This window comes from Phodopus roborovskii, unplaced genomic scaffold, assembly GCF_943737965.1.
Source record: "Phodopus roborovskii unplaced genomic scaffold, PHOROB, whole genome shotgun sequence".
NCBI classification, from domain to species: Eukaryota; Metazoa; Chordata; class Mammalia; order Rodentia; family Cricetidae; genus Phodopus; species Phodopus roborovskii.
The window spans coordinates 24,253,547-24,278,937 of NW_026126540.1; the positions used below are offsets into that span (position 1 = coordinate 24,253,547).

Genomic DNA, 25,391 nt, shown 5'->3' on the forward strand with positions numbered 1-25,391 from the left:
GCACATGTCCTGTGAGTATACCTGTGTGTATGCACGTGGAAATTAGGGCTCCATGTTGGGTCTTTGACAACAACTGCTTTCCACCTTACTTTATGAGACAGGGTCTCCTAGTGGATGAGCTCATGGATTTGGCAAGGCTGGAAGCACAGTGAGCTCCAGGGATCTGCCTGGCTCCACCTCCCAGTACTGGAATTACACACTTGCCCAGCCACACTCACACTCAACATATATATTTGACACTGCTGCTGGAGATTTCAGACTCCTATGTTCTTGCATGGCAAACACTTTAGCAACGGAGCCATCCCCCAGTTTCAGTTGTTTATGTTTGAGTGAGATCTTTAAACCATCTCCAGAAGGGACTAGACTCTACCAAACCAGTCATAAAGTCAAGTGTCCTCTGCCCCACAGCCAGATTCAGTCTCTTCCTACTCCTACATCCCATGTACCTCAATGCTCTTATCCCTAGCTAGAAAGGGAATGTCTGCATTACACCTCTCCATGGGAGTTTGAGTTTCATAGGCAAGTTTTAGATTTTGTTCCTGTTTATACAGAATGCAGGGGTGGGGAGAATATTTAAGACTTACTGGCAAGTATCTAAATAAACCACACACAGTAGGCAGGAGTAAATAGAGTTGCTAGGTGTCTGTTCTACGATATTGTGCACCAGCTGTGTACATGGCACTCAGAGGAGCCACAGCTAGGTGCTATCCCTCAGGAGGCCCACTGAAAGCCAGTAGGTAGACAGGTGGCATGTCATTGGCAGCTGGCATAGTCATGTCAACTGTCAGTGTCTCTCCTAGGGTTGCTGCTCATCCTTTGTGTCAATGTCCTGGGACCTACCGAGGATGCTTCCCTGGCTTCTTATCATCTCTACCCTGGTTCTCCCAGTATGGGGTAAGTTTTTTTTCTCTGGACTAAATGCATGCTCTTCCCTGGTATGTAAGAAGAGCTTTATGGCATCTATAGACCTGAGGCTGCCCTAATTAATAGTTTGCAATAAATGGTTAAATTCTTTAAATCTTAAGTTTTTCCATCTGAAGACCGAGAAAAGGTTGCTTCCCTCTTAAATAGAGGATTCAGTGAAGTAATACACATGACTGACTTAGCACTTGCCAGTAAGAACCAATAAGAGGGATCAATGGTTATATCTGTGTCAATAATATGCCAACCACCATTTTAGCTAACTTAGATTTGTGCCTGTCAACAAAACTATGTTCCTTTTGAGCAATAATGTAAACCAGTGCCCGGTGACGTCCTCACAGTCCTTCAAGTGGGGGCATGGGGTTGACTGATGCCCCAGCACTGAGCAGGAACTGGCCTGACTCACAAAAGGCAATTATCTAACTATTTATTCTTATTGCATCTAATACACAAAATGTACACAAAAGAGACCATTGGGGTTTTGAGGTGCCCAAATACATTTCCCGGGTGTTTTTGCCAATTGCATATTTAGATATGGTTCATAAAATTGTTCAATATGCCTGACTCCCTACCTGTAGCAATGTACTGTCATCCTGGGGGATTACCTGAAGAGTATTAGAGAAGACCATGCTATCACTTAGTAGAAGTTGTTTCCTGGCTGGCCCAGAGGGGCTTTTTGGAGGAGGAGACTCAGGGAGACAGAGAGGCAGTGGAGAGGGCCAGCTGTTTCTGGCTGGAGCTCTGCTATCCCATTATTATCAAAGGGTTTTGGAACTCTTTGAAGACAGATGAAAACAGGAATGTTCTTTTGCAGGTGCTTCCTCCTGGGAAAAAATGCAAAATCAACAGATGTCAGAGGGGCTGCAGCAACTGCTTGGCAACATCTCCCAGTTTCTGGAGAAAGGCAAACTGAGCAGAGATGGTGAGGAGGCTTAGCGAACTTTCCAGGTTCTCATGTGGTCAGAAATGCATCTCAGGTCTGCACAGCCAGCTGTGACAGGGTGGATAGCATCGATTGTAGAGGGGCTCTGCCCAGCAGCTTAAGTGCATTTTCTAGGATGATATCAAAGAGGAGAAACAGGGTAAAGATCCAAACCCTGAGTTCAATGGGTCAAAGAGTGAAGGGCAAAGACCCGATCCCTGAGTTCAGCAGGTTGAAGAATGAAGGACAGAGAAAGACTGTCTGAGGAGGAGATATGATCCCTTAAGGAGAGTGGAAGTCACAGAGGAAATAGCCAGAGAGTGCACAATGAGGGTATGAAGACTGGATGGGGGTAAGCAGCAGCATGGACATATTTCCTAATGCAGTGCATTTATGGTGGGGATTCCTGAGATGGAGAAGCAAAATATCCAGAGTCCTTGGCCAGTTCAGCTGCCTTGAGTGAGAGAGTCTGCGAGGTGCACACATGGAAATGAGCAGGGAGATCTGACTACCTGCTGATAGCTCTCTGAGGGCACCTTTACTAGCCCCAGGCAGACAAAATTCAGACTAACATGTGCAGCTCAGGTGGCAAGTGTTGGATGCACTGATTGACATGCCATCTCCTCACAGATAATTTCATCATGGTCTCTCGTGAGGAATGGGGAGCAAAAGCAATTGGCTGCCAATCTAAGCTGAGCAGGCCAGTGAATGTCCTTGTCATACACCATGTCCCTGGACTAGAGTGTCACAACCAGACTGTCTGTGGTCAGAAGCTTCAGGAACTGCAGGCCTATCACATCCACAACAGCTGGTGTGATGTGGCCTACAAGTAAGTGGCTGGGTCTGGATCTTCAGGCATGAGGCCAAAGCTCTCTGTTAAGGTTCTTACAGTTTTTTCCACCTATTTTCCTCATTTTCTTGGCTGTGGTTCTATCTATTTTGTAATAAACACAGTATTCGGAAGTCTTCAAGAAATTCTGATATAATTTTCTGGGAAGTACACACCTCTGAGACACATAAGACATAACTACTCCTTTAAATGTGCCTGGAAACTCTTGGTTTGTCTCACATACTGTAATGAGAGGTTCTTTGTCCTGGTAGGGACCCAATGCCCTTGAGCCCCCAAATGAACACACAAGACTTATATTAATTATAAAACTGTTGGCCAGTGGGTAGGGCTTCTTATTGGCTAGCTCTGTCATAATTATTAACACATTTCAACTAATCTTTGTATATCCACATGGTCTTGGCTTACTGGAGAACGCCTTACAGTGCATCCTCTCTTCCCGGGTTCATATCATTACTCCTCTCCATCTACACTATTCAGAATTCTCCTCCTCTGGTAGATCTGCTTATCCTTCCTGTCTGGCCACTATCCACACGGTATTTTATTCATCAACCAGTAAGAGAAACAGATACGCAGAAGGACACCCCCATCAATACACAGTATACAGAACCCTTTCTTTTATTCCTGAAGTGCATCTGAACATCCTCTAGACTGATCTGGGCAGAACAAGAACCACCATTTCCTCAAGGTAGGGAGATTGTTTGATTTCCTCAGTGACACAGAGAAGTACAGTCACCTATCCTAAACTAGCAGACCTACCTTTGTCTCAGGAGGTCTCCGCTGCATTGCAGGTATGGGCTCTTATCTCACTGGGGCAACCATCCCAGCTATGATCTCACCAGCCAATCTAGGAGACTCCTGTCTGACTTTGACTAGTTGTCAACAAACAGTCTGGCCATGGTTATAGTAATGGCTTCTGGCTTTAAGTACCCACAGCATCTCCACTTTCCCACATCAGGCTTTCTCCAAGGCCTCTGTGATTCGGAGGAGTTAATGGCCCCTGGGGGACAGGAGTTGGTGGATAACTTCATCAGCCAAGCCCTTCTGAAGGATGGTTCTAAACTTTTCAGAAGGATGTGGTGGGTGAGTGGAAGCCAGGGTCCAGTGCTGTGTGTTTGTTCTCAAGCTAGCTCAGGGGCATAGGCTGTTGGATTTTCTTTTTGTTTTTGTTTTTTTGTTTCTCTGCTCCATCTCTCTGGCTTCTGGGATCCCTCCCCAAACACATTGCCTGCCACCATGTTCGTGTTTCACATGCTGTGTGTGTAGGAAGTTACCTGGCAGGGAGAAACGAGTGAGCAGCCTGTGTGGAGGTTATGTGGGCAGTGTGCCTTCTGCGGGAGGTAGGAGAGCCTCTTTAGGGATGTATGGAGTCCGTGGAGACTAATATTGTGTGTCTAGGTCAACTGTACTTCCTGCAGATGTTCCAGGTCTCCCTTTCTTCCCAGTCTTTGGGATGATTTATGTACAAACTAGGTGTCTGGGAAAGGAAGGGAGGAGGCAGTGTGGGTGTGGGTCCTTTTCAATGGTAAAGATGAGGATGTAGGATTTGGTCTTTCTCTTTTCTCAGAGAATCCATGCAGATACTTTTTAGTGAACCTGCCCTGAGCTCTTCTTCCTTCTGAGTCTGGGAGGTAGTTTTGTCTCCCAGGAATGTGTGTCAGCGCCAGTCATTAACTTGTGTTTCCCTGCCCATAGTTTCCTGGTTGGTGATGATGGCAGAGTATACGAAGGTGTCGGCTGGAATGTCCAAGGCTCACACGATCAAGCCTATAACAACATGTCCTTAGGCATTGCCTTCTTTGGTGCCCAGAAAGGTAATGGAGCCCCAGATGACTGTCCTTCTGAGAGCTCCTGCTGCTTCCTCTCCAGGCTCTGCTGCCCTCGCAGGCAACTCCACAAAGCCAGTTTCTCTTGACGTTTTCTTCTCTATTGGTTTCCAGCACAAACAATGAGATGCCCTTCTTCCTTCTGCTCTGGGTTCTTTCTCTAGCTCTGCCACACTTCTTCTTCAGACCCCCAGGCTTCTCTAGGTGAGCCCCCCTCTTCTCCCCAGGCTTCTATTTGCCAGGTCCTTGCTCTGTTCTTCTTTAGGCTTTGCCTCTGTTAGTGACTATCATATCTTTTCTCTAGTACTGACGGGTCTGTAGCTGTAGGCCAGGTGTCTCCTCTGTCCATCTTTCACTTATAGATGTTCTATTCATTAAAAAAATAAAACAAAACAAAACTACCTTGATGCCTCTGTAGTAGGTATTTTTCTTGTGGCTGTGACCAAAAACCAGATGAAACCAGCTTAAGGAAGGAAGGGTCTAAGCTCACAGTGTGAAGGGAGACGTCATGTCAGGGGCATGAAGTGACATCCACTGTCAGGAACAGGAGGGCGACATTGCTGCTCACCATATCCTTTCCTGTGTTTGGCCCAGGATTCCATCCCATGGAATGGTGCTGTCTGAATTTAGGGTGGCTCATCCCACCTCATTGAGCACATTCAGGAAATATGGCCACAGGTTTGTCTCCTAGATCTGCTCAAGGGGCAGTTAATTGCATTAAGTTTTTCCCCATACTGTATATTTTGACCATGTTTTCCCCCTCCTCCGTCTCCTCCCTGATATCTCTACGTTCTTACCTATCCAACTTCATGCTCTCTCTTTAAAAAAAAAAAAAAAACAGTCTAAGCAAAACAAAATGAAACAAAAATCTCAAAGCAGGGCAGGACCCATGAACTTTGTTTTGTATCGGGCTACTCTTGGGACATCATAGTCCCCGACGGCCTTCCATTTTCTTCCAAGCCAGTTGATCCCAGTTTCCTGCACCCTGCATTCTAACAGGGTCTGTCTGTGAGCTGATTTTTCTCTCTCTCCCTTCCTTCCTTTCTTTTTTCTTCCTTCCTTTCTTTTTTCCACTTATTTTATATCCCAACCATAGTTTCCCCTCCCTCTTCTCCCCCCCCCCCCATCCACTCCTCCTCTATTCAGAAAGGGGCAGGCCTTCTAGGGGAATCAACAAAGCTCCTCCCCCTTCATCAAGGCTGGGTGAGGCATCTCTGCTGGGGGAATAGGTTATAAAAAGCCAGACTGTGAGCTGATACACACACACACACACACACACACACACTTTTAATTAATTAAATCAATTTTTTTTTTTTTTTTTGGACCTGGGTTTCTCTGTGAAACAGTCCTGGCTGTCCTGGAAATCACTTTGTAAACTGGGCTGGCCTTGAACTCACAGAGATCCTCCTGCCTATACCTCCTAAGTGCTGGGATTAAGGGTGTGTACCACCACTGCCCAGCTCTGTTAATCTATTTTGTATAGCTAGTTCTCATTTCCTACTCAATACCCTTTGGAATAGTTCAGGGAGATTCCATCCTTCCCATTACTGCAGTACGAAGCCCAAGTTTCAGAGAAGCCTAAAGAGACCCACTGTGAGAAAGAAGTCAGAAGGAGCCTGAATTTTTATTTCCAATAGGAGGGTGGTACCCACAGAATTCCTGTTTAATTTATGGATTTATTTGTTGGTTTGGGATTTGAAGCATGTGTTTTTTTTAGATTCCAAATGCTTTTCAAGAACAAGGGAGGGGATGGCTAACAGCGTTTGATTCAGGGTTTTTTTTTTTTTTTTTTTTTTTTTTTTTTGCTGAGAAAGACGATAGTGGGAGCTTCCTGGGCAGAGCTACCCTGAATCTCTCTTGTGAACGGGCAGTGTGGCTATTTGAAATCTTGGCACAGCATTGCGAAGGGCTTCAACCTGAGCCACTCAGAGCTCTGTAATCACAGGTCCTTGATGCTCACCCCTCTGACTTGATGGAGGATCTTTTCCCCATTGTTTCTCTAGCAGCTGTATAGGTTTGTTGGGGGCACCTCAGCTTCTTCCCACTGTACCCTGATACTACGTCAGACAGGGCTCCTTATAAATCACTCTCTTCCAGGCCACAGTCCCAGCCCTGTTGCTCTGTCAGCTCTGAAGGGCCTGATTTCCCATGCTGTGAAGAAGGGCCACTTGTCACCCAGGTACATCCAGCCACTTCTTGTGAAAAGCGAAAACTGCCTGGTCCCTCCCCAGAATGGGAGACAGAAGAGAGGTGAGACCCTCTCCCTTTCTGGTTTTTCTAGCCCTCCATACTAGGATGGTAGCATTCTTAAACGTCATAAGGAGCAACCTCTTCAGGCTTTGCTCACATGTGGTCACCAGCTGTCTAAAATGCTGGTTCTGGCAAGTCAGATGCTGTTTCAGCTTAACGAGCAGCAACGTCAAAATCAATGTGTTTTTAGATTTTTTAAATTTTTATTGTTTGATGTGTATGAGTGTTTTGCATGAACATATATACATACATTGTGTGTGTGTGTGTGTGTGTGTGTGTGTGTGTGTGTGTGTGTGTACCATATGTGAGCCTGGTGCCCAGGGAAGACAGAAGAGGTCATCAGATCCTCTGGAAGTGGAATTTCAGGTGACAATGAACCATTATGTTGGCAACGGTGAGTGTTGGCAACGGAACCTTGTCCTCTGCAAGAGCAACAGGTGCTCTTAACCCCTGAGCCACATCTCTAGACCCAAACCAATACTTTTCTTTCTTTTTCTTTTTCTGGTGAATCACCAGTGAGTTTTATTGGGGTTAATTACAGGAGTTTGGATGAGAGCTTCATCATCAAAAGTCCACCCCAGCCTGAGTGGCTACTCTGTCAGCTGGAACTCATTGTACAATCTGCAGGTAGTTCAACGAGTTGAAGGAAGGGTGTCTTCTTCAGGCAGCCCAGCCAGTGTCAGCTTCTCCCAGGCGGCTCTGCTGGTCTCAGAGTCTCAGTATTCCTTACTGCTTGAGTGCATGGGGCCAGGAAAGGCCTGGTGAACCTGATTAGTATCAAGGACTTCCTGAAGCTTTTGAGATAAAACCAGAAAGAACTATTGGCCTTTTCTTGGGCTTAATGAAGTTTGAAGAAACTTGTCCTTATGAGCCCTGGGTCAGCTTGCCCCCTACCTCAAAGTTGCTGCCTTGCATCCACATTGAGGATTGCTTTATACAGGCAGAACCTTATGGATTTTAAGTGTCCATCACGCATACTTCCAGGATAAAGCGTCTGTGTTTGCTGCTTGGATCAGTTCACTCCAGAGCACCACAGTCAGAACTGGGAGGGGCTTTGAGGTTGGCTGGGAGATCTTAGCATGCTGAGGATCACAGCAGCCTTCAGTTGTCACGTGGTTGGCACGGTGTGGTAAAATGAATCCTTTACGAGTTATCATTTGTTTTTCTTGTTTTGTCCCACAACAGCTTGCCCCCACATTGTCCCACGGTCTGCTTGGGGGGCAAGAAACTCCCACTGCTCCAAGATGACTCTCCCTGCAAAGTATGCCATCATCCTTCATTCTGCTGGGAGAACCTGCAGCCAGCCGGATGAGTGCCGCCTGCTGGTCCGAGATCTCCAGTCCTTCTTCTTGGACAGGCTAAATGAGTGTGACATTGGGTATAAGTAAGTGATCCCAAGGATGGGTGGGGCTGTTTTCCTTTGGCCAGAGAACGGGAATCTCTCAACAGGAGGAGAAAGGGAGCTAATTTTGACTGAGTATTCACCACATGAATGACCTACAGGTACTTACATTGGCTTTTAGCCGCTCTAGGGTGCTCTTATTTAAGAGACAGGTAAGGGGCAGTCACAGCTCTAAGCATGTCCTCAAAATGTGTGTCTACTAAAGGCAATCTATGGATATTGTGGATTCCCAGGCTTCTGAAGAGATATTAGAGGAAGGCACAGTGTGAGAGACCGAAGTCTTTGGAGGAGATCACCCCAGACCCACTGTTTCCATGCAAACGCTTCTCATTACACTGTGGCCCAGGCGTCGCCCTCTGCTTGGCTTGCAGTGTTATTGTGGTGGTCCTTCACATCTAAGACTCAGAACAATCAGAGAAAGAGGGAGAGAGGGAGGGAAGGAGGTAGGGAGGGAGGGAGGGAGAGAAAGAGAGAGAGAGAGGGAGAGAGAGACTTTTCTGCATGGAGAGACTGGGTGAATGTGTTACCTAGAGGAAGGACAGTTTTCCCTCCTCCTCCATTACTTCCCTCATCCTCCTTCTGTGTCTGTCTTTCTCTTTGTACTTTTCTTTTTCTCCTCCTATCTTCTTCCCTCATTCCCTCTCATTTATTATAATCAAAATGAATGTCAAAATTCTATGACTGAGTTTTGTTGGTCAAGGATACGTATATTAAAAGGCAGTAACTTAAGACTAGCCCACACAGAAAACAAAATGTCCCACAAAGCAGGCAATGGCACCAGAGGATGTTTCTAGAGCTTGAAGGAATACCTTGCTCATTTCTCATCACAATCAAACTAAGGATAAGCCACCACTGATTCATATGGTGTGTTTGTACTAATAAAAAGTGTCACTATTTTAATATATATATGCATATATATAATTTTTCTTATTTTACATATTGATCCCAGTTCCCTCTCCCTCCCTCCCATGCCCCCAACCGCCATCCCATCCCATTCCTCCTCCACTCCACAGGGAGGGTGATGCCTTCCAGGAGGGATCATCAAAATCTGTCAAGTCATTTGGAGTAGGGTCTAGGCCCTCCCTCCTGCCTCTAGGCTAAGGGAGTATCTCTCCATGGGGAATGTGCTCCCAAAGTCCTTTATTGCACCAGGGGATACATCCTTGTTCCACTTTCAGAGGTCCCTTAGACTGCTCAGGCTTTCTAACTGAGACCCATGTTCAGGGATCTGAGTTGGTCCAATGTTGGTTTCTCAGCTATCAGTCTGGGGGTCCATGAGCTCCCCCTTGTTCAGGTCAACTGTCTCTGTGGGTTTCTGTAGCCTGGTCTTGACCCCTTTTCTTATCACTCCTCCCTCTCTGCAACTGGATTTCAGGAATTCAAGAGCCACTATCTTAGGGACATTCATGGATTAGCTTCTGGGACTGTATTTTAGTCTTGGCTGTTCCTGCCGGCACCAGTGTGCAATGTGCTTGTCTCAGTTGGATTTGTCACTTGCTTCATTCTACTAAGGCCACTGATTCTCTTCTTGGTCTCCATTCTAACGAAGCTCTTTAAACATGGGAGAAAATATTACGTCTAGTCATCTGTAAGAACCTACCAGAAAATTGCTAGGTTTCGCCACTCAGGAAAGTCTGATGGTGTTCTTAACTGCAATGGAGGTGCAACTATCAAATTATCAATTACCAAATTATCAATGCAATACCAAATACAAATCTGGAAATCTCACACTGAGGATGGAAGTTTCTGTTTCCTACTCAGGCTCCAGAAGGCAGCTACCTTTTCCCAGGCTTCCTAATTGTATTGTGCATCCTGTCATCATTCTGGAGAGGGTCTGACCAAACACTCACTTCTCCCACATCACAGCTCTAGGCTGTGCTCTGGGGATGCTTCCGGCAGGAGCACAGGTGGCCCTTCCCCTCCTGGAGCTAAGACTTCAGTGAGGGGGAAGGAGCTTACAAAGCAAGTCTCAGCAAAGTGAATCAAGTATTCCTATGAAGGACACATGAAGGATGAGCAGGAAGCAGCAGCCAGAGTGAAGAACTCCTTTTTCAGAGAGTAACTTGGTAGCTGGAGTCCAAGAAGGGAGTGGGCACAAACTAGAGGAGGAAGCATCAAGAGTGTTTCAAAACGCAGGCAAAGGCCTGGATTCCTGTGCAAGAATAGTGTCTCAGAGGAAGTTGCTTATGATCACATAAATGCCAATATTGGATGTGGTGAGAGGTGACGTTGGGAGGCGGGAGAGCCATGTCCTGAAGAATGATGTATCTTTAACTGGGGAGTCTGGGTTCTGTGCAAAAGTCTGAGTGCAGGATATTACACGGTAAGATTTGTACTTTAGAAAAATGCCTGGGATGATGCCTTGGAAACAGATTAATGAGGGTGAAGCCAAAGGCAGTGAGATTTGATGATGTGGCAATTCAGGCAAGACAAGATGTTGACAGGGGTAAAAGTGTACATATGTCACAGGGAGATGTGGAGGCACTTAAGAGTTCGTGAAAATGAGTGACTAATGACTAAGGCGCAGGACTATGTCAGGGAGGTGTCTGGGAGATACCAACAAGTCTTGGCTGGCAAGTGGATGGAGCAAGTGGGCTGAGGCCTGGGATTGGAGCCAGGGGATGGTAATGTTTTCTGCAGTGCTATCCCAGAGAAGAGCAGGTGGGAGGTGGCTCCAACTGTGGGTTGTGCATTTTCATGGATATTGAAGAAGTCATGGAAACGGATAGGTTAATTCTGAGAGTGTGAAGAATCAGGAGGAAGAGGCATAGGATGCACCCCAAGAAGTACACACTCGAGGAGCACACACTTGAGGAGAGTGAGCACAGAGGCCAATCTTTTAGACATGAGGGTGAGTGGACCATCACACAGAGAAAGTCAAGAGAAGAGGGTGTCTGGAGAATGAAGAAAGGTCGACAGGTTCAACTTCATGGAAACTAGTGGTTAGACATTTGGGAAACCAGGGGGGTGAGTGGCCAAGTCGCTTATGTTCTAAAAGCAGCTACTGTGACAGGTTACCCCCGTGGAAATCTGTAAATGTTTTAAGTCTGGGTCCCTCTAGAGCCCCACTCCTCTAGATGCTTTCGTTAGCATACCACTCACAAAAGACTCTTTCTTGTTCTGTAACTTGGCCTTATAGTAAAGAACAATACCTTGATAGAGGGAGCTGTTACAGGCTTAATGAGAAACCTGGCACTAGGGAAATCGCCAGTGATCCATAAGAATGACCCCAACTAAGAATGTAAGCAATAGTGGAGAGGCTACCTTAAATGCCCTTCCCCTATAATGAGATTGATGACTACCTTATATGCCATCCTAGAGCCTTCACCCAGTAGCTGATGGAAGCAGAAGCAGACACCCACAGCTAAGCACTGAGCTAACTCTTGGAATCCAGTTGCAGAGAGGGAGGAGTGATAAGCAAAGGGGTCAAGATGATGCTGGGGAAATCCATAGAAACAGCTGACCTGAGCAAGTGGGAGCTCATGAACTCCAGTGTGACAGCTGGGGAACCAGCATAGAACTGGACCAGGTCCTTTGAACGTGGGTGTCAGTTGGGGGGCTTAGGCAGTCTATGGGGCCTCTGGCAGTGGAACCAGTATTTATCTCTAGTGCATTAATGGGCTTTGGGAGTCCATTCCCTATGGAGGGACACTCTCTCAGCCGAGATACATGGGGGAGGGTCTAGGCCCTGCCCCAAATGATGTGACAGACTTTGATGACCCCCCCATAGGAGGCCTCGCCAACTCTGGGGAGTGCATGGGGATTGGGATGGGGAGATGGTGGGAGGAATAGGAGGATGGGAGGGAGAGGGAACTGGTAGTAGTATGTAAAATAATTAATAAAAATTAATAAAAAAGAAATGACTGAACTGATGAAGGAAGGTGAGTGTCAATCCCAAAATGCTTCTCTTTCTTGCTAATCTCCATCTCTCCCGTGGGCTTCCTCCTCCAGCTTCCTCGTGGGCCAGGATGGTGGTGTTTATGAAGGAGTGGGCTGGAATAGCCAAGGCTCCCACACAGATGGATACAATGACATTGCTTTGAGCATCACCTTCATGGGCATCTTCACGGGTAAGTGGAAGCTTTGGGTAGTTATGATCCTCGTGTGATGTTTGGGGACAGTGTCTGATTTGGACAAGAAAGACATCAGACTCAGGCATCATTTACAGCATCATATACTGAAGCTTTGTATTTATATGAGTGTGGCTGGAGGTGAAGCTCAGATCCCAGAGAGAATAGGTACTCTAAAATTGCACACAGACAAATCTCTCTCCTCTTTCCCTCCCTCCCTCTCCCTCCCTCCCTCCCTCCCTTCCTCCCTCCCTCCCCCTTTCTCCCTCCCTCCCTTCCTCCCTCCCTCCCCCTTTCTCCCTCCCTCCCTTCCTCCCTCCCTCCCCCTTTCTCCCTCCTTCCCTCCCTCCATCCCTCCCTTACCTCTTCCCTCCATCCACCCTTTCTCTGCTACAATGAATGAGTGAAGCAAGGGAAGAATGAATGCCTTTGTGAGTAATTTGAGTTCCTCTTTGTAACCTGTCCTATTTTGGTTCTCATTGTAACAGCTCTAGATGGCTCAGCCTTTTACACATAAGGCTGGTATTTGGGGATTTACCTTGACTGTACTCAGAGCTCCTGACCTAGAGCTAGGGTACTGTTGTTGAATCTCTGGAAAGGTGAGGTATTGTCACTGCTACTCATTCTGGCTGGTTTAAAAATGAGCATTAGATGGGCAGTAAGGGCAGGCAAGAAGATGCTGAGTACCGAATTGTGGGGAAGGCCTGTAAGCCTCACCGCTCTGACATTCTGGAGGAGGTAACTCATTGTCACAGACCCATCTGTGCTTTGGAGGGTGGCTGGCACTGTCATCCCTTCTCCCAGCTCAGAAGTAAGTGTCCTTTCTTCTTCAGATTTGTCAACCAAGAATATGTCTAGGCATTGCCAAATGCTCCTTAAGGGACTAAAATGTCCTCACCAGAGAACTATCAGGACACCTTTCTGCAGTAGGAAAACCTTCAGAGTTCTTCAGATCTGTATTTATAATTCCAGGACCAGCAATTCAGAGTCAGAAAAACTCTGGGGCGGAGACATATGGAATCTTGATCTGGCATTCTGTCTTTCTGAAGAGTGACTGCCAACAGTCAAATATGCTAGTTTAGTGGTGGGCTGGGTGTCTTTTAGACCATGTTCTGGCCTGGGCTGGGCACCCTAGGATCCTACAAACAGTGGTCTGGCTGTGTTTTGCAGGTTCCTCACCCAATGAAGCTGCACTGGAAGCAGCCCAGGACCTGATCCAGTGTGCTGTGGACAAGGGGTATCTGACTCCTGACTACCTGCTAATGGGTCACAGTGATGTGTCCAATACTCTGTCCCCTGGACAGGCATTGTATAACATTATTAAGACGTGGCCTCACTTTAAGCACTGAGGGAGTGCCCAGTCCCATCTGAGGATGCTCTGCCTCCTGCTGGGTGTCTGTTCTTAGCTCCTACCCTGGACTGGCATCTGTTCTCTCATTTCAAAGTTTTACCTTGTTCATTTCCCAGATTGGGATGACCATATCTTCTCCTGGTGGCACCCACCACTGTCCCCCAAGTTAATTATGTATGGTCCTGAATCTTCCCTCCTGGGCACTTGTCTTCTCAGCCAGGCGAGGTAATGGGCTGGTTCTTGTCCTACATCTGTATCCCTAGTCATCTGCCCTTCTGCTTGGTGCACAGGCACCTGTGGTTTGTCTGGCAGTTTCCAGTGCTCATCCACAGCCCAGGTAGGGTGTTCTCTATTTCTCTGCTCACATATCCACCTGTACATATGTGAATTCTCCCCCTATTTAAGCATGTAGGTTGCCTGCTTCACCACCAGGCAGCCTATGTCAGCTCTGTGATCTGTGTCTAAATATTAGTCGCATCACCCCCTTGTCCTGCTGTCCTGCTGTCCAGCACTGCATCCTCTTACTGTTCTCTGCACTGGAACTTCGTGGTTGGGGACTCGGAGCTGCCTGTGGTGACTTGTCCATAACAGATGCCTTGTCTCTAGAGTCCTGTGCCGTTGTATCCACAGGGCACCCTGAATGCCAGGACCACATACATGTTTCTCCAAGGCCAAGGCAGACCTGTGCCAATACTTGTTGCCCAGTACCCTGGCCTGCTGGGTCCTGCTGCACTGACCCTGGTGCTCCACAACCCTCACTACCCTCATTCTTTGTTATGTTAATTGGAAACTCATGAGGTGTTGTTATTCTGCAAAGTGAAAGGGAGAGTGAAACAGAAGAGATGAATAAAAGGAATATAATGTAGAGATTGTCTTGCTGAAGTTTTGTCCTGTTTTATATGCTTCAGTTGTTCTTATTGTAATAAAAATAAATACAAGAACTTTCTGTCTTTGTCCCCTGTCTTCTCATTTTTGCTGGGGACCGAACCTTGGGCCTCACCCAGGCTACACACTGAACTACATTCCTTGTCTTGAAGCACATACTTTAAGGCAGAAGTTTTGTACTTTTTTTCCAACAGCCAATGGAATCCATTCCCTTGTCTGTGTTTGTTATCAGGTCAATTGTGTCAAGAGTGCCAGGTTCTCCCTAGTCTCCAGGGGCAGAGCAGCATGGTCAGATTTGGGGTTTCCTCTTGTCTCCTTCAACAGGACAGGCTCCAGACCAGAGAATCCCAGATACTCTTTCCCAAGCATCCTGACAGCCATGGACCCTCCACTGTGGAGACTCAGGACAGGTTCATGTGATCCAACCTCTCCTCTTCTCTGGAAATATAAGATGGAGCTGAACAGACTCCCAGTGCTGAGGCAAAATGATGTTGTTCTTGGGGAAGCAGGAGGCAAGATTCCCACCTTTCTGGGAGTGGGACTAGTCTCTTTCCCTTCCTCTCACCATCTACATCTAAGTTCTTCCTTGATTCATATGAAAATAATTGTAGGACTGAGCTGTTGACATTTTTCATGCATTCATGCTATTTAAAATTATTCCTTCATGGCCTGGGTAGTCTAAGGGACCTCTGACAGTGGAACCAGGATGTATCCCTAGTGCACGAAAGGCCTTTGAGAGCACATTCCCCTTGGTGGGATATTGCCCTAACCTAGAGGCAGGAGGGAGGGCCTAGTCCCTACTCCAAATAACTTGACAGATTTTGTTGATCCCTCCTAGAAGGCATCACCCTCCCTGTGGAATGGAGGGGGGAATGGGAGGATAGTCGGAGGTATGGGAAGGAGGGAGAGAGAGAGGGAAGGAGAGGGAACTGGGATAGATATGTAAAATAAGAAAAGAAATAATAAAAAATTATTCCTTCATATACCATCTAATTAAAATAAGTTAGTGATTGTTAGATGACTGCCATTTTAGTGTCAATTTCTAGGCCCTATAGACAGAATTTCTCTTCTGTATACTTGCAGTAGAGAAGGTACTTTCTGTTTCTTAGCTCTTCCCTGAACATCTGCTCTAGGGATAACAGCATTATACATTCATAGGTTGTGGGACTTACAATACCACCCTGTGTAAAGTGTTACAACTAGTGTCTGGCACATGGTGAGACTTCAGCTGTTGCTTTGTTGTTACTGTAGTTTTTCCCAGTAGCATGGCCACTCCTGCTTGTCTCTGTTTCTTCTTGGATAGCAGCTTTGACTTCCCTGGAGTTTATTGTTGTCCCTGTTAGTGGCTCAACTGCAGTCATATGAGGTATAGAGGAAGAGAACAAGGCCTGGTCATACAAGAGAGCAGATGTGAAGATGCCCGTGGTCACAGTTAGAATGAAGCTGAGTTTCTCTCTTCATGGTCATTAGTGCTAACAGACTGATAAGTATTTATATATCCTGTAGTTAGCAGTCTCCAGTACTGAAAGGACTTAGGTTGAAGATGATAGGTTTGTTTCAACTCATGTTAAAGAGGGCAATCCAACTCAGCCAAGGTCCCATGTCAGTCATGTGCTGTCGATGACACTGAAATCCTAAAGTAAGCTTCTGAAGCTGTTATGTCTTTGGTAAGACATCCACTTTTACAACACGAAGCAGTCAGTTGTTCCAGAGTGGCAGTAGTCATCTTCCGCTGGCCTTCATTTATTTTCATCATTTATCTAACAGACTGGAGAGTGTCTCTCTATTTTCCAGTCACCCTGGGTGATTCTGGACCTTCACAGATTTTTTTCCCCCACAACCCCTTTATTTAGTGATGCTCTCATTTCTTCCTCTCCAAAGTGCAGAGCTTCAAGCAGTGTGTTTATTATATCTTGTTTTGATGATGGTAGTCAGGTGTCTGATGCAATATGTGTCTGTAGTCAATAACAAGAAGATCAAGGTCTGGAAAGAGCAAGTTTGGACAACTTGTGTTTATATGACTATGACTGAAAACAAGTTTGCATGGTCAGAATCCTTATGATCATGTGAATAACCTGATTTTACTTTTCTCTGGATTTAGCTTAAGGGAGTTCATATAAATACCAGACATCTGGCAGTAATCAAGGTCCATGTAAAACATACTTCCTCTCATCCAAACCAGTCTGGTTATCACTGTTGGTGAAGGTACAGCCTGCTGGCTACAGAGACTAGTACCATATTCCCAGGCAACATCCTTACTGGAGAGACTCTGCTACCACTTGTGAATAGTCATTGCCATATATTCTTACCATCATGGGCAGCATCATTATTTGTCCTCCTTCTGATGATACCTGGCACATCTATGCCTACTCTTCATGCAATGCCTCTCCCAGCATCTCTCCCACTGTACTGTGATGACCTGAATCTCTGCCACGATGTTCTATTCAGCACTGTTTTCTGTAGAGTTGCACAGCTGTCAGGAAAGAAGAAGGTTGGCAACAGCATGGAAACTGAAAGTCCATCTCTCCCCAAGTGCAAAGATATAAAGCATGTGGGGTGTGAGACAGACAAAGACAGTGACACAGAAAGAGACAGAGACAGAGAGGCTCAGTGGTGAAATCTGTAATTGGGTTAGGTGATGTCACTATCCGAGCTGAGCACTTGAAGAATACCATACAAAGAAAGAACACTCAATGAAAAGTATAAACACTTAGGAAGGGAGTAATAGAACTACGGAGATAGCAATAAATTAAGGAATGTGTGGTTCAGAAATGACCATTGAGAACAAGAAAATTGTCCTTATTTATTTATTTTGGGATTATAACTTATATTTCTTCCTTTCATTTCCCCCTCCAAACTCTCCCATATACCTCTCCCTGCTCTTTCAGATTCGCGGTGTCGTATTTTCTTTCCAAGCTAATTGTTATTGCATGGACATATGTATTTATTTATATTCCTAAACATAAACCACTCAGCCCCTAATGCTACCTGTATGTATGTTTGCAGGGCTGACCTTTTGTCACAGGAACATCATTTTTTTTTTTTTTTTTTTTTTTGGTGTCTTCTCTGAGGAAGGTCACCTCTCCTGCTTCAAGCTTTGTCCAGTAACTATAGTTTCATATATATGGGACAGAATCCAGAATAAATGGACAATATTCCCTACCAATTTAGTGTATTGTAATCTAATTTTATGATGGGATTGCACTCAGTTGTCTAGGCTGCTCTTGAACTCATGATTTTCATCTCCTAGCCTTTTCTGCTACTTGTGCTGAAGGTGTCTGCCATGGCCAGCACATCAAGAAGTTAAAATTGAATAGTGCCATAGATGAAAATGTAAATAAAATGAAGAATATCCATATAAAAAGCAAGCGTACAAACTACATTCAAGTATCAGACATAAGCATATTGCCACATATTTTAAAAAGTAAAAAGGTCATTGTCATTATCTGTCATTGCCACCAATGATTGCTGACTCCCGCTGTACCTGTGTTTCCAAAAGTCTTTTTTTATATATATAATTTTTTTATTTAATTTTATATAACAAAGTCCAATTAAATGAAAACAAACATTTATACACAATATTTGGGAATTTGGGCGTCGTTCTTTCCAAACTACTTCCTGCTGGTAAGGGGCGCTGTCTTGGGGGATTCGAAGAAGATTCAGATATCCTAGCTGTAGTCTGTAGGGCTGTTTTGTCCAGCTGTTGTTTCCAAAAGTCTTAATCCAAGATTCCATACATCCCTTGAGACTGGAGCTCACTAAGTGCCTCCTGATGAGGACAACAGGATGTGCAGGTGCAGGTCCTGGGAGAGATGTGTGCACCCTGAGGTGTGCTGCTGTCCATCAGTGAGTATCCCACAGGGCTGCCAGTCTCCTATCAAGTGGACAGAGTCTTCAAGGATGCTAGGTCTGGGCATCCACCTTAGGGGGCTGCACCTCAGGTGCTTTTGGAAAGCACTGCTAGAGAGTTTATGTGTGAACCTCTCCATAGAAATGAAGAGAGGCAGGGGGATAGGGCTGTGGTGGCTATTCTTGGTTGTCAACTTGAGTATGTCTGGAACTAACTAAAATAAAAAAAAAAAAAAAATGGAGGGCCCACCAGTTTTGTTGAAGTAGGAAGATCCATTCTAATCCAAATCTTTGAGGTGGGAAGGGAGGTCTTTAATCTGGATCTTGGGCCGGAAAACACACCTTTAATCAGAGCTGCACTTACTGCTGGAAGTTTATATGAGGACATGGAAGAAGGAAGCTTTTACTCTTTGCCTACTTGTCCTCACCTAGCTAACAAATCCAATCCTTTACGGGTATCATTGTCTACTACTTTTGGATTCCGGCATCTACTGAAGATCAGCTGAGACATCTAGCATTATGGATTGAGCAACTACTGGATTCATAGATGTTTGGTTCATAGGCAGCCATGGTTGAATTAGCTGAACTGCATTCTATAAGTTATTACAATAAATGGCCCCATCTCTTTCTCTCCATATATGTATATATTCTCTCTCTCCACACACACATACACAGTCATATACATACACAATCATTCTTTACGTTCTGCTATTCTAGAGAAATACGTTTCAATGTAGGGATGAAACCAAAGGTCAAGAACTTTCAAGGAAGCAGTGTAATATTTGGGAGGTAAGGATCATGAATGAACATGGTGGCTACAGGTCTGAGGTTCTAATGAGGACACATAGTGAACTATTCCCTGAGATTATAATTTTATGTCTTTGACAGAATTCCAGTGTGTGAGAAGAAAGTGGGGACAGTAATTAACACACACCTGGCACCACAGCCCTCAGAGAAGTGGAGCAGACCCATCTCCACTCACATGACATTCCTGATGTCAGGGACATGGTCCACAGATCCCTCTGGCCCCTGATGGTTGGGCTTCTTGAGGACTGCACATGGAAGGAGTTAAGTCAATATGGCTACTTACCAAGGAGAAGGAACCTGGACTTTTTCACAGCCTGGTATTCTCAGCCCTGCTCTAGTTTCATGAGTTCCTTTAGTGACTCTACTTAGAGTCAGCCTTAAAAGCTGTATCTTGGTGATTGATCTTTGTTGATGATTCCTGTTGTTCCTTCCTTTTTGAGAAACTAAAGCCTCAGTGCTCCAACCCCATGGAAGAGTACCCTCTAAATTTTAGAGGGTAAAATTTTAGAGTCTAAAACTAGGGAGAACAAAGTTAGGAGGAGGTGATGTTAGAGGAGGGACAGAGCTGGGAGGCTGAAGGTGGGAACTGCCAGGTAAGGAGGAAGAAACCAACCAAGCCCTTGGCTGTTGTTTGGGCCAGCACAGAGCCCTCTGGTGTTCTGGGCATGGAAGTGTTCATTGTTTAGATATCCTCTCTCCTCAAAACCTAGACCCCCCCCCCACTGGGGGAAAATGGGAACATGGTAGAGAAAGTTCTCCTACCTCTCATCTTTAAGACAACCAAAACCCAGGGTTCTCCAGTGATAAGTGGGGACAGTTGTGAGCCACTGACTTGAGGGTCCCTCACCCCAGAAGCTCCTCAAAGGAAGCACAGGAGGCCATGTAACAAATCCAGCCTCCTTTGGGAGCCCCCCCCCCCACCGCAGTCACAGTTTACAAAGATCTTCACAGATATTGCCCAGTTAGCACCATTCCCTGTTCTGCAGGGTTGATCAGAGGGAAAACATCACTACCTTCCTTTACAGATAAGGATACTGTACTCTAACAACTTACAATTGTAAGTTTACACAGAAGGCAGTATTGAGTCCTAAATGGGTTTTTAGGTACTCACACTCCGTTGCTCCTACTGCTAGGGTTCAAGTATTCTTCCACACATTGCCCTGCGTCCATTTCAGTAAAACTTTTATAGGAGTGGGGTTCTATTAGAAGAATTTGTGGACAGTCATCAGTGAAGACAGGCTGGGGCTGGTTGGGTTGGAAATGGCTGGCATGTTGAGTGGAGACCAGCTGCTTTTGTTTCTGCAGTGACAAGGGTCACATGGACAGGCTAATCATGGGAATTCCCACTCAAATATGGGGCAGAAGTACAAGATGGTCACATTATCACAGGTAACTCCTAGGAGTTCAGAGCAGACAGACAAGTTGCTAGTGGTTATTTCATTATGATGATATGGCAGGGGAGGGGCTTGAGCTATGAGCAAGAGCAGTCCAGGAATCAGAAGCATTGTGGAGGGCACTTACATAGAGACTTTATTGTTCCCCAATCCCACAGTTCTACAACCAAAGATATATATGATACAGCATTCTCTATAGCTTTGTTTGGGCAGGTACCGACTTGGCCTTCTGATTACTTGTTAGGACAGTCGCGATGGTCACCCTCTCCGAGGCTTGGCCCAGGGCTGCGACCATTGCCATAGTCACGTGAGGACTCATTCTTGTGAATCTCCTTGTGGTCCTTAATCAATACCTTAACTAACAGGGTTAAAAATTCATCAAAATCCACAGCACCATCTTCATTTCTGTCCAGATCCTCCATCATGCGGTTCATGGCTTTTTCATCCTTCTTTTCTTTCTGTGGGTAGAAGAGTGATGGCTATTAGTGCTGGTCGTGGGCACAGAAGTAAACTAGGAAGCACTGTGAGTGATCAGAATGCAAACCTAGGCAATAAATTCAAACATAGAATTGATGGACTGAGTGTTCATGATGAAGGAAATGCTGGACATATGCTAAACACTTTCCAGTTTGTTCCTGAGACAGACCTCTACCTTTGACACTAGGACTGTTAACGGAAAAAGTCAGAGAATTATATGTGGGTCTAGAAATATTCTTTGTTGTTCACTAGAACAAGTGATAATGAAGTCTGCTGTGAAGAGGATCTTAGGAATCTGGTCTCCTGAAAGGTAGTTTTTATAGGTTGTGGAAGTCATACACATTAACATCTGATGTGGAGGAATCTGCACCTCCCTCTTCTTAGAGGGGAGGCACTCAGGAAGACAGGCCTTATTGGATCTTGAAGGGGTAGAGAATGGTAGGTGCTCTGCCTACCTCAAAGGCTGTGATAACTTATATGAAGTGGGAGGATCCAGGAGTAGCAGAGAGCACCAGCCAGCTTCAGTTCTTCCACCCACTGGCTGGAACATCTTGGCTAAGTACCCTCCCATAACACTGTGAGCCCATCTTGGAGGCCAGTGCATCCTGCTCTATTCCAGTGCTTTGGCCATGCATGTTGAGAGAGTTGATAGAGTAATGGAGGGATCACACGGGGGTGGGGTGGGGGAGACTTGTCTAGCGAGGCTCTTGTGTACCCCCTGTCTTCCTGGAAGTAGCACCTTGTTCACCTGAGGTCCTCACTTCGGGGAGCTCTCTTTGTCCCTGATATCTCCCACAGTAGCTTTTCTCCACTTTAACAGGCACTCTAAGAGGGCTGCTGACTGGTCTACAGGGCTACACATTATAATCAACTGACACTGGGACCCATGGCACATGTTATTTGCTTCCTTCCTGCCTGGATTTGGAAAGAGAACACAAAGGCCTTTGAATGAAGCCCCGTACCTAGAAGCAACTACGCATCTTTGAGCAGATGGATTTATTGATACTTGACAGTGCTTTCTGCATGCCAGTGCCGTGCTGGGTGTTCTCCACATGCTTTTGGTTCATGCATTGTCCACCGTAGACCCTCAGGTCTACTGAGTCCCCACCTGAAACTTAGTGTCCCTCAGTTTCCAGTCAAGAGCTGTCCTTGTGTGTCTTCATTACCAGGGATAACATCTAAGCTCAAATGTCACCACCTCAAAGAGCGAGGTTTCCCTGCTTTACTCTGTTGAACCTGGCATGGACCAACCCTAGGACTCTATTTTATCCTGCTCCACATTCCCAGGATGTTGGCTTTGTCTGTGTTCTTAATGTTATCATCACATCATCGGTTTCAGGTTCTCCTCTACATGTGTTTTCCCACAATAGTGCATCACACATTACATGTGCTCAGTTCCTGACTGTTACTGTCTACATTTGTCCACCTCCAATGACTGAGCCCTTGCAGTGCTGTGTGGAAGGTGCTGGAATTTTCTTCCTGACTGTTGCAGGCTGTACCCTCCTCCCTCACTAATCAGGCCTTACCTTGAAGGAGTTTGGCATGTCCTTATTCACCAGCTGTTTGAATTCCTTCTTGCTCAGGGTGTCTGGGTCTCCCTCTTTCCCAGCGTGTTGGTGGAAGGTTTTGATGATGGTCTCCATGCCTTGTTCCATCTGTGACATTGAGGGCTGTCTTTCTTGCAGGCTATTGGAATCCTGGAGAAGCAAATGGGCATGTAAAGGAATGGGTTATCAAGCATCCTTGATCTCCTTTATGGCCTCTATCGGGCAAGAAAGGCAGGGACATACACCATAAGAGGAAGGACAGGGTGCCATTCAGTGGGGTACCATCCTGTCACACACGTATGTGAGATGCATTTTAGACAATGTAGAGAATAACAAAATTGAAGAATTTTATAGCAAGAAACGTTCACAAAGTTGAAGGAAGCTACAAAGCTGCCAAGGCAAGGAAAGGGGGATCCAGTAGAATGGTGTGGAAGAAAGACAGGCAGAGGAGGGAAAAAGAAACAGGCCAGCAGCCCCCTGCCTAGGGAAACTGAGCTCACTTACCGAAGGTGAGGAGTCACACAGCGTTTGGCAGTGTGGAGCAGGCCCTGCATTTATAGGATGCCCCTGGCTGACACATGTCTCCCCCACCCAGGGAAAGAATGCATCACAGATGAGCAGTGTGGTATCCCTGCAGGGGATGTGAGTGATTGAGGTGGGATAGGAAGTGTTCACATAGCTCTGTGGATGGAAGGTTGTTAATAAGAGACTAGAAAATGGAGGCTGATCCCCTTTAGGAATTTTCATCAACGTGGTCCAGGAACTCAGAACTACTAGGCACATGATACTGTAACCACAGAGAAGCTTCCTGATACCCAGTGACTGAAGCCTTTGAACTGCTAGGACTACACTCATTTACATGTCCCTAGTTTACATGACCCCAACTTGCATGGTTGAGATTGCACACATAGAAATTACATTCATAATAACTCATGCTAATCCCAGAATTGTATGTCAGTCCATCAGGATTGTCTTTCTTTACATGGTGTGGTGTGGATCACGTGCCAAGAAACTGTACTCCAAGGTACTGACCCTAATCATAAAAGGACTTCTCTCAAATGGATACCCCAGCAGCCCATTGCCCTTTGTTGTAGACCATTTTCATATTCTGCACTATCCAGCAGCTTTCTTTTTCCTCACAACAGAATACTTTATAACTATAGACTCATTCATTATTTCCCAGCTGTTATAACTATGCATGTGTCCAACCAACTACATTGGAGCCCTGTTAGAGGACTGTGTAGGTAGCAGGGCCCATTCTTGTACTTATTCCTCTGGACCCTCATGCTTGTCCTGCATTGACTTCGATTCCTAAACATTTCTGGATAGGTAGTCTCAGCATCACTGGAAGGGGTCCTTGCTCCAGGGCTTGATTTCAGACCAGATCACCCTTAGTCTTGGGTTGCATCTGCTCTTTTCCAGCTCTTGGGTTTCTCAGCAGAGCTAATATCATGTGGTCTGGGACATCCTCTAACAGTTGTAGCAGTATTGGCTTGCTGGTAGGGCTACTTTTTCAGGGATGCACACTTGGTTTCTGGTGTGCTCTCTCCACTGTTCTTAGGGCTGAGTGACCCGGGAGTGGCTTTTAGACCCGTAGAGAACAATTGTGTTAAGGTTGGGGACTGTCATTTCTAGCCAAGGTAACACTGTTTAAGTCCAATGAAATCCCTGCTCTTGCTGGCAATTCTCATTCCTTCCCTTCCTTGTGCTCAGCCCTCCTGAGATGTTTACCACATCTATCTGAAGATTTGCCTGTGATACCAGATTCATGAGTCTTCCTTTTTGATATCTTTATCTGTCACCTCTGGTCTATGTGCTATGTCTCTCTTGGCTGTCCCCTCCCTGGAGCCCTTTCAAAAAGCAGGACATTTTGAAAGTTTCAACCGTGAGTGGAACTACTATCCTCAGTGTCAGGTGGTCCTTTGTAAGGAGATATGCCTACCTCAGAAACTGTTCTTTGTGTTAGCATTCAGGCATCTTTATTGTTCTGTCTCTGGGGTTCTGGCAGGGTGCATCCTCCATTGTGACCCCTACGAGCATCACCTGTGCCCATTCACTATGTTCCCTTTTAAAAGGGTCCTGTCCATCTCCCATCTTTCTTTCTGTTTCTGACCATCTGTTTTTCTCTCTATTTCTCTGCCTATTTCTTTGTCTCCCCCCTTGTCTTCTGGTGCTCCTGTCTCCAGAGGCCAGCCTCCCCTCCCCTGATTCCCCATTCCCTTTTCCCTAATTAGAAAAACCCTTCCCCCTTCCTTGTAAGCTCTGCCACATTATCTCTTTTTCTCTCATTCATATATATATATATATTCAATCAATCATTGGTTCCCTGGCCCAGAAAGGCCCTAATGATGTATCTTCCTGCAAGCACTGTGAGGCACAACGGGATCCTGGAAACCCGGTCCATTTTTGACAGCTTTGCTTCTCTGGATGGCTGGATCCCTCCATCCAAAACCGGCATGGTCGGTGAGTCACTTCGTCTTCCCCACGTCTGGTTACTTCCCAAGTGGTGACTCATCTCTCCAGTGTGATTTTGTGCCTTTTGGCCTCATTATGCCCTGGTTCCAGGCAACCAATCTCTTTTGGACTCAGAGTTCTCATCCCCTACCCTCCGTGTGATGACTCGCTAGATCGCCTGTGCCTGTCTTATTTCCTGGACACTCTTGGCCTCTGCCCCTTGATTGACGAGTGACCAGGTGGTTTGTGCCTTTCTCACGATCCTTGCTTGGTAAAAAGCCAATGGAATTCGTTCTGTCTCACTCATGGGTGAAAAGCCTACCAAACATCTTCTTCCCAGCACTTAGTAATCACTTCATGCTGGGACCCTACCCATACGCTTCACTCTC

At 45.9% G+C, this 25,391-nt stretch overlaps 2 protein-coding genes across 2 annotated transcripts; one reads left to right on the forward strand and one right to left on the reverse strand.

Annotated features, from left to right (window-relative positions):
- Positions 1 to 1,755: 1,755 nt before the first annotated feature.
- Positions 1,756 to 14,100, forward strand: Pglyrp4 (peptidoglycan recognition protein 4). The gene is made up of 7 exons (XM_051199166.1): positions 1,756 to 1,843; positions 2,474 to 2,672; positions 4,386 to 4,504; positions 6,614 to 6,766; positions 7,952 to 8,150; positions 12,120 to 12,238; positions 13,409 to 14,100. Exons 1-7 carry the CDS (start codon positions 1,756 to 1,758, stop codon positions 13,585 to 13,587), a joined length of 1,056 nt encoding a protein of 351 aa, XP_051055123.1. The 3' UTR covers positions 13,588 to 14,100.
- A 6,657-nt stretch (positions 14,101 to 20,757) lies between these two features.
- LOC127232931 (protein S100-A9) lies at positions 20,758 to 22,644 on the reverse strand. Its single transcript, XM_051199253.1, has 2 exons — positions 22,528 to 22,644; positions 20,758 to 20,982 (listed from the first exon to the last, which is right to left on the reverse strand). The coding sequence occupies exons 1-2, from the start codon at positions 22,642 to 22,644 to the stop codon at positions 20,758 to 20,760; spliced, it is 342 nt and encodes a 113-aa protein (XP_051055210.1).
- Positions 22,645 to 25,391: the final 2,747 nt, after the last annotated feature.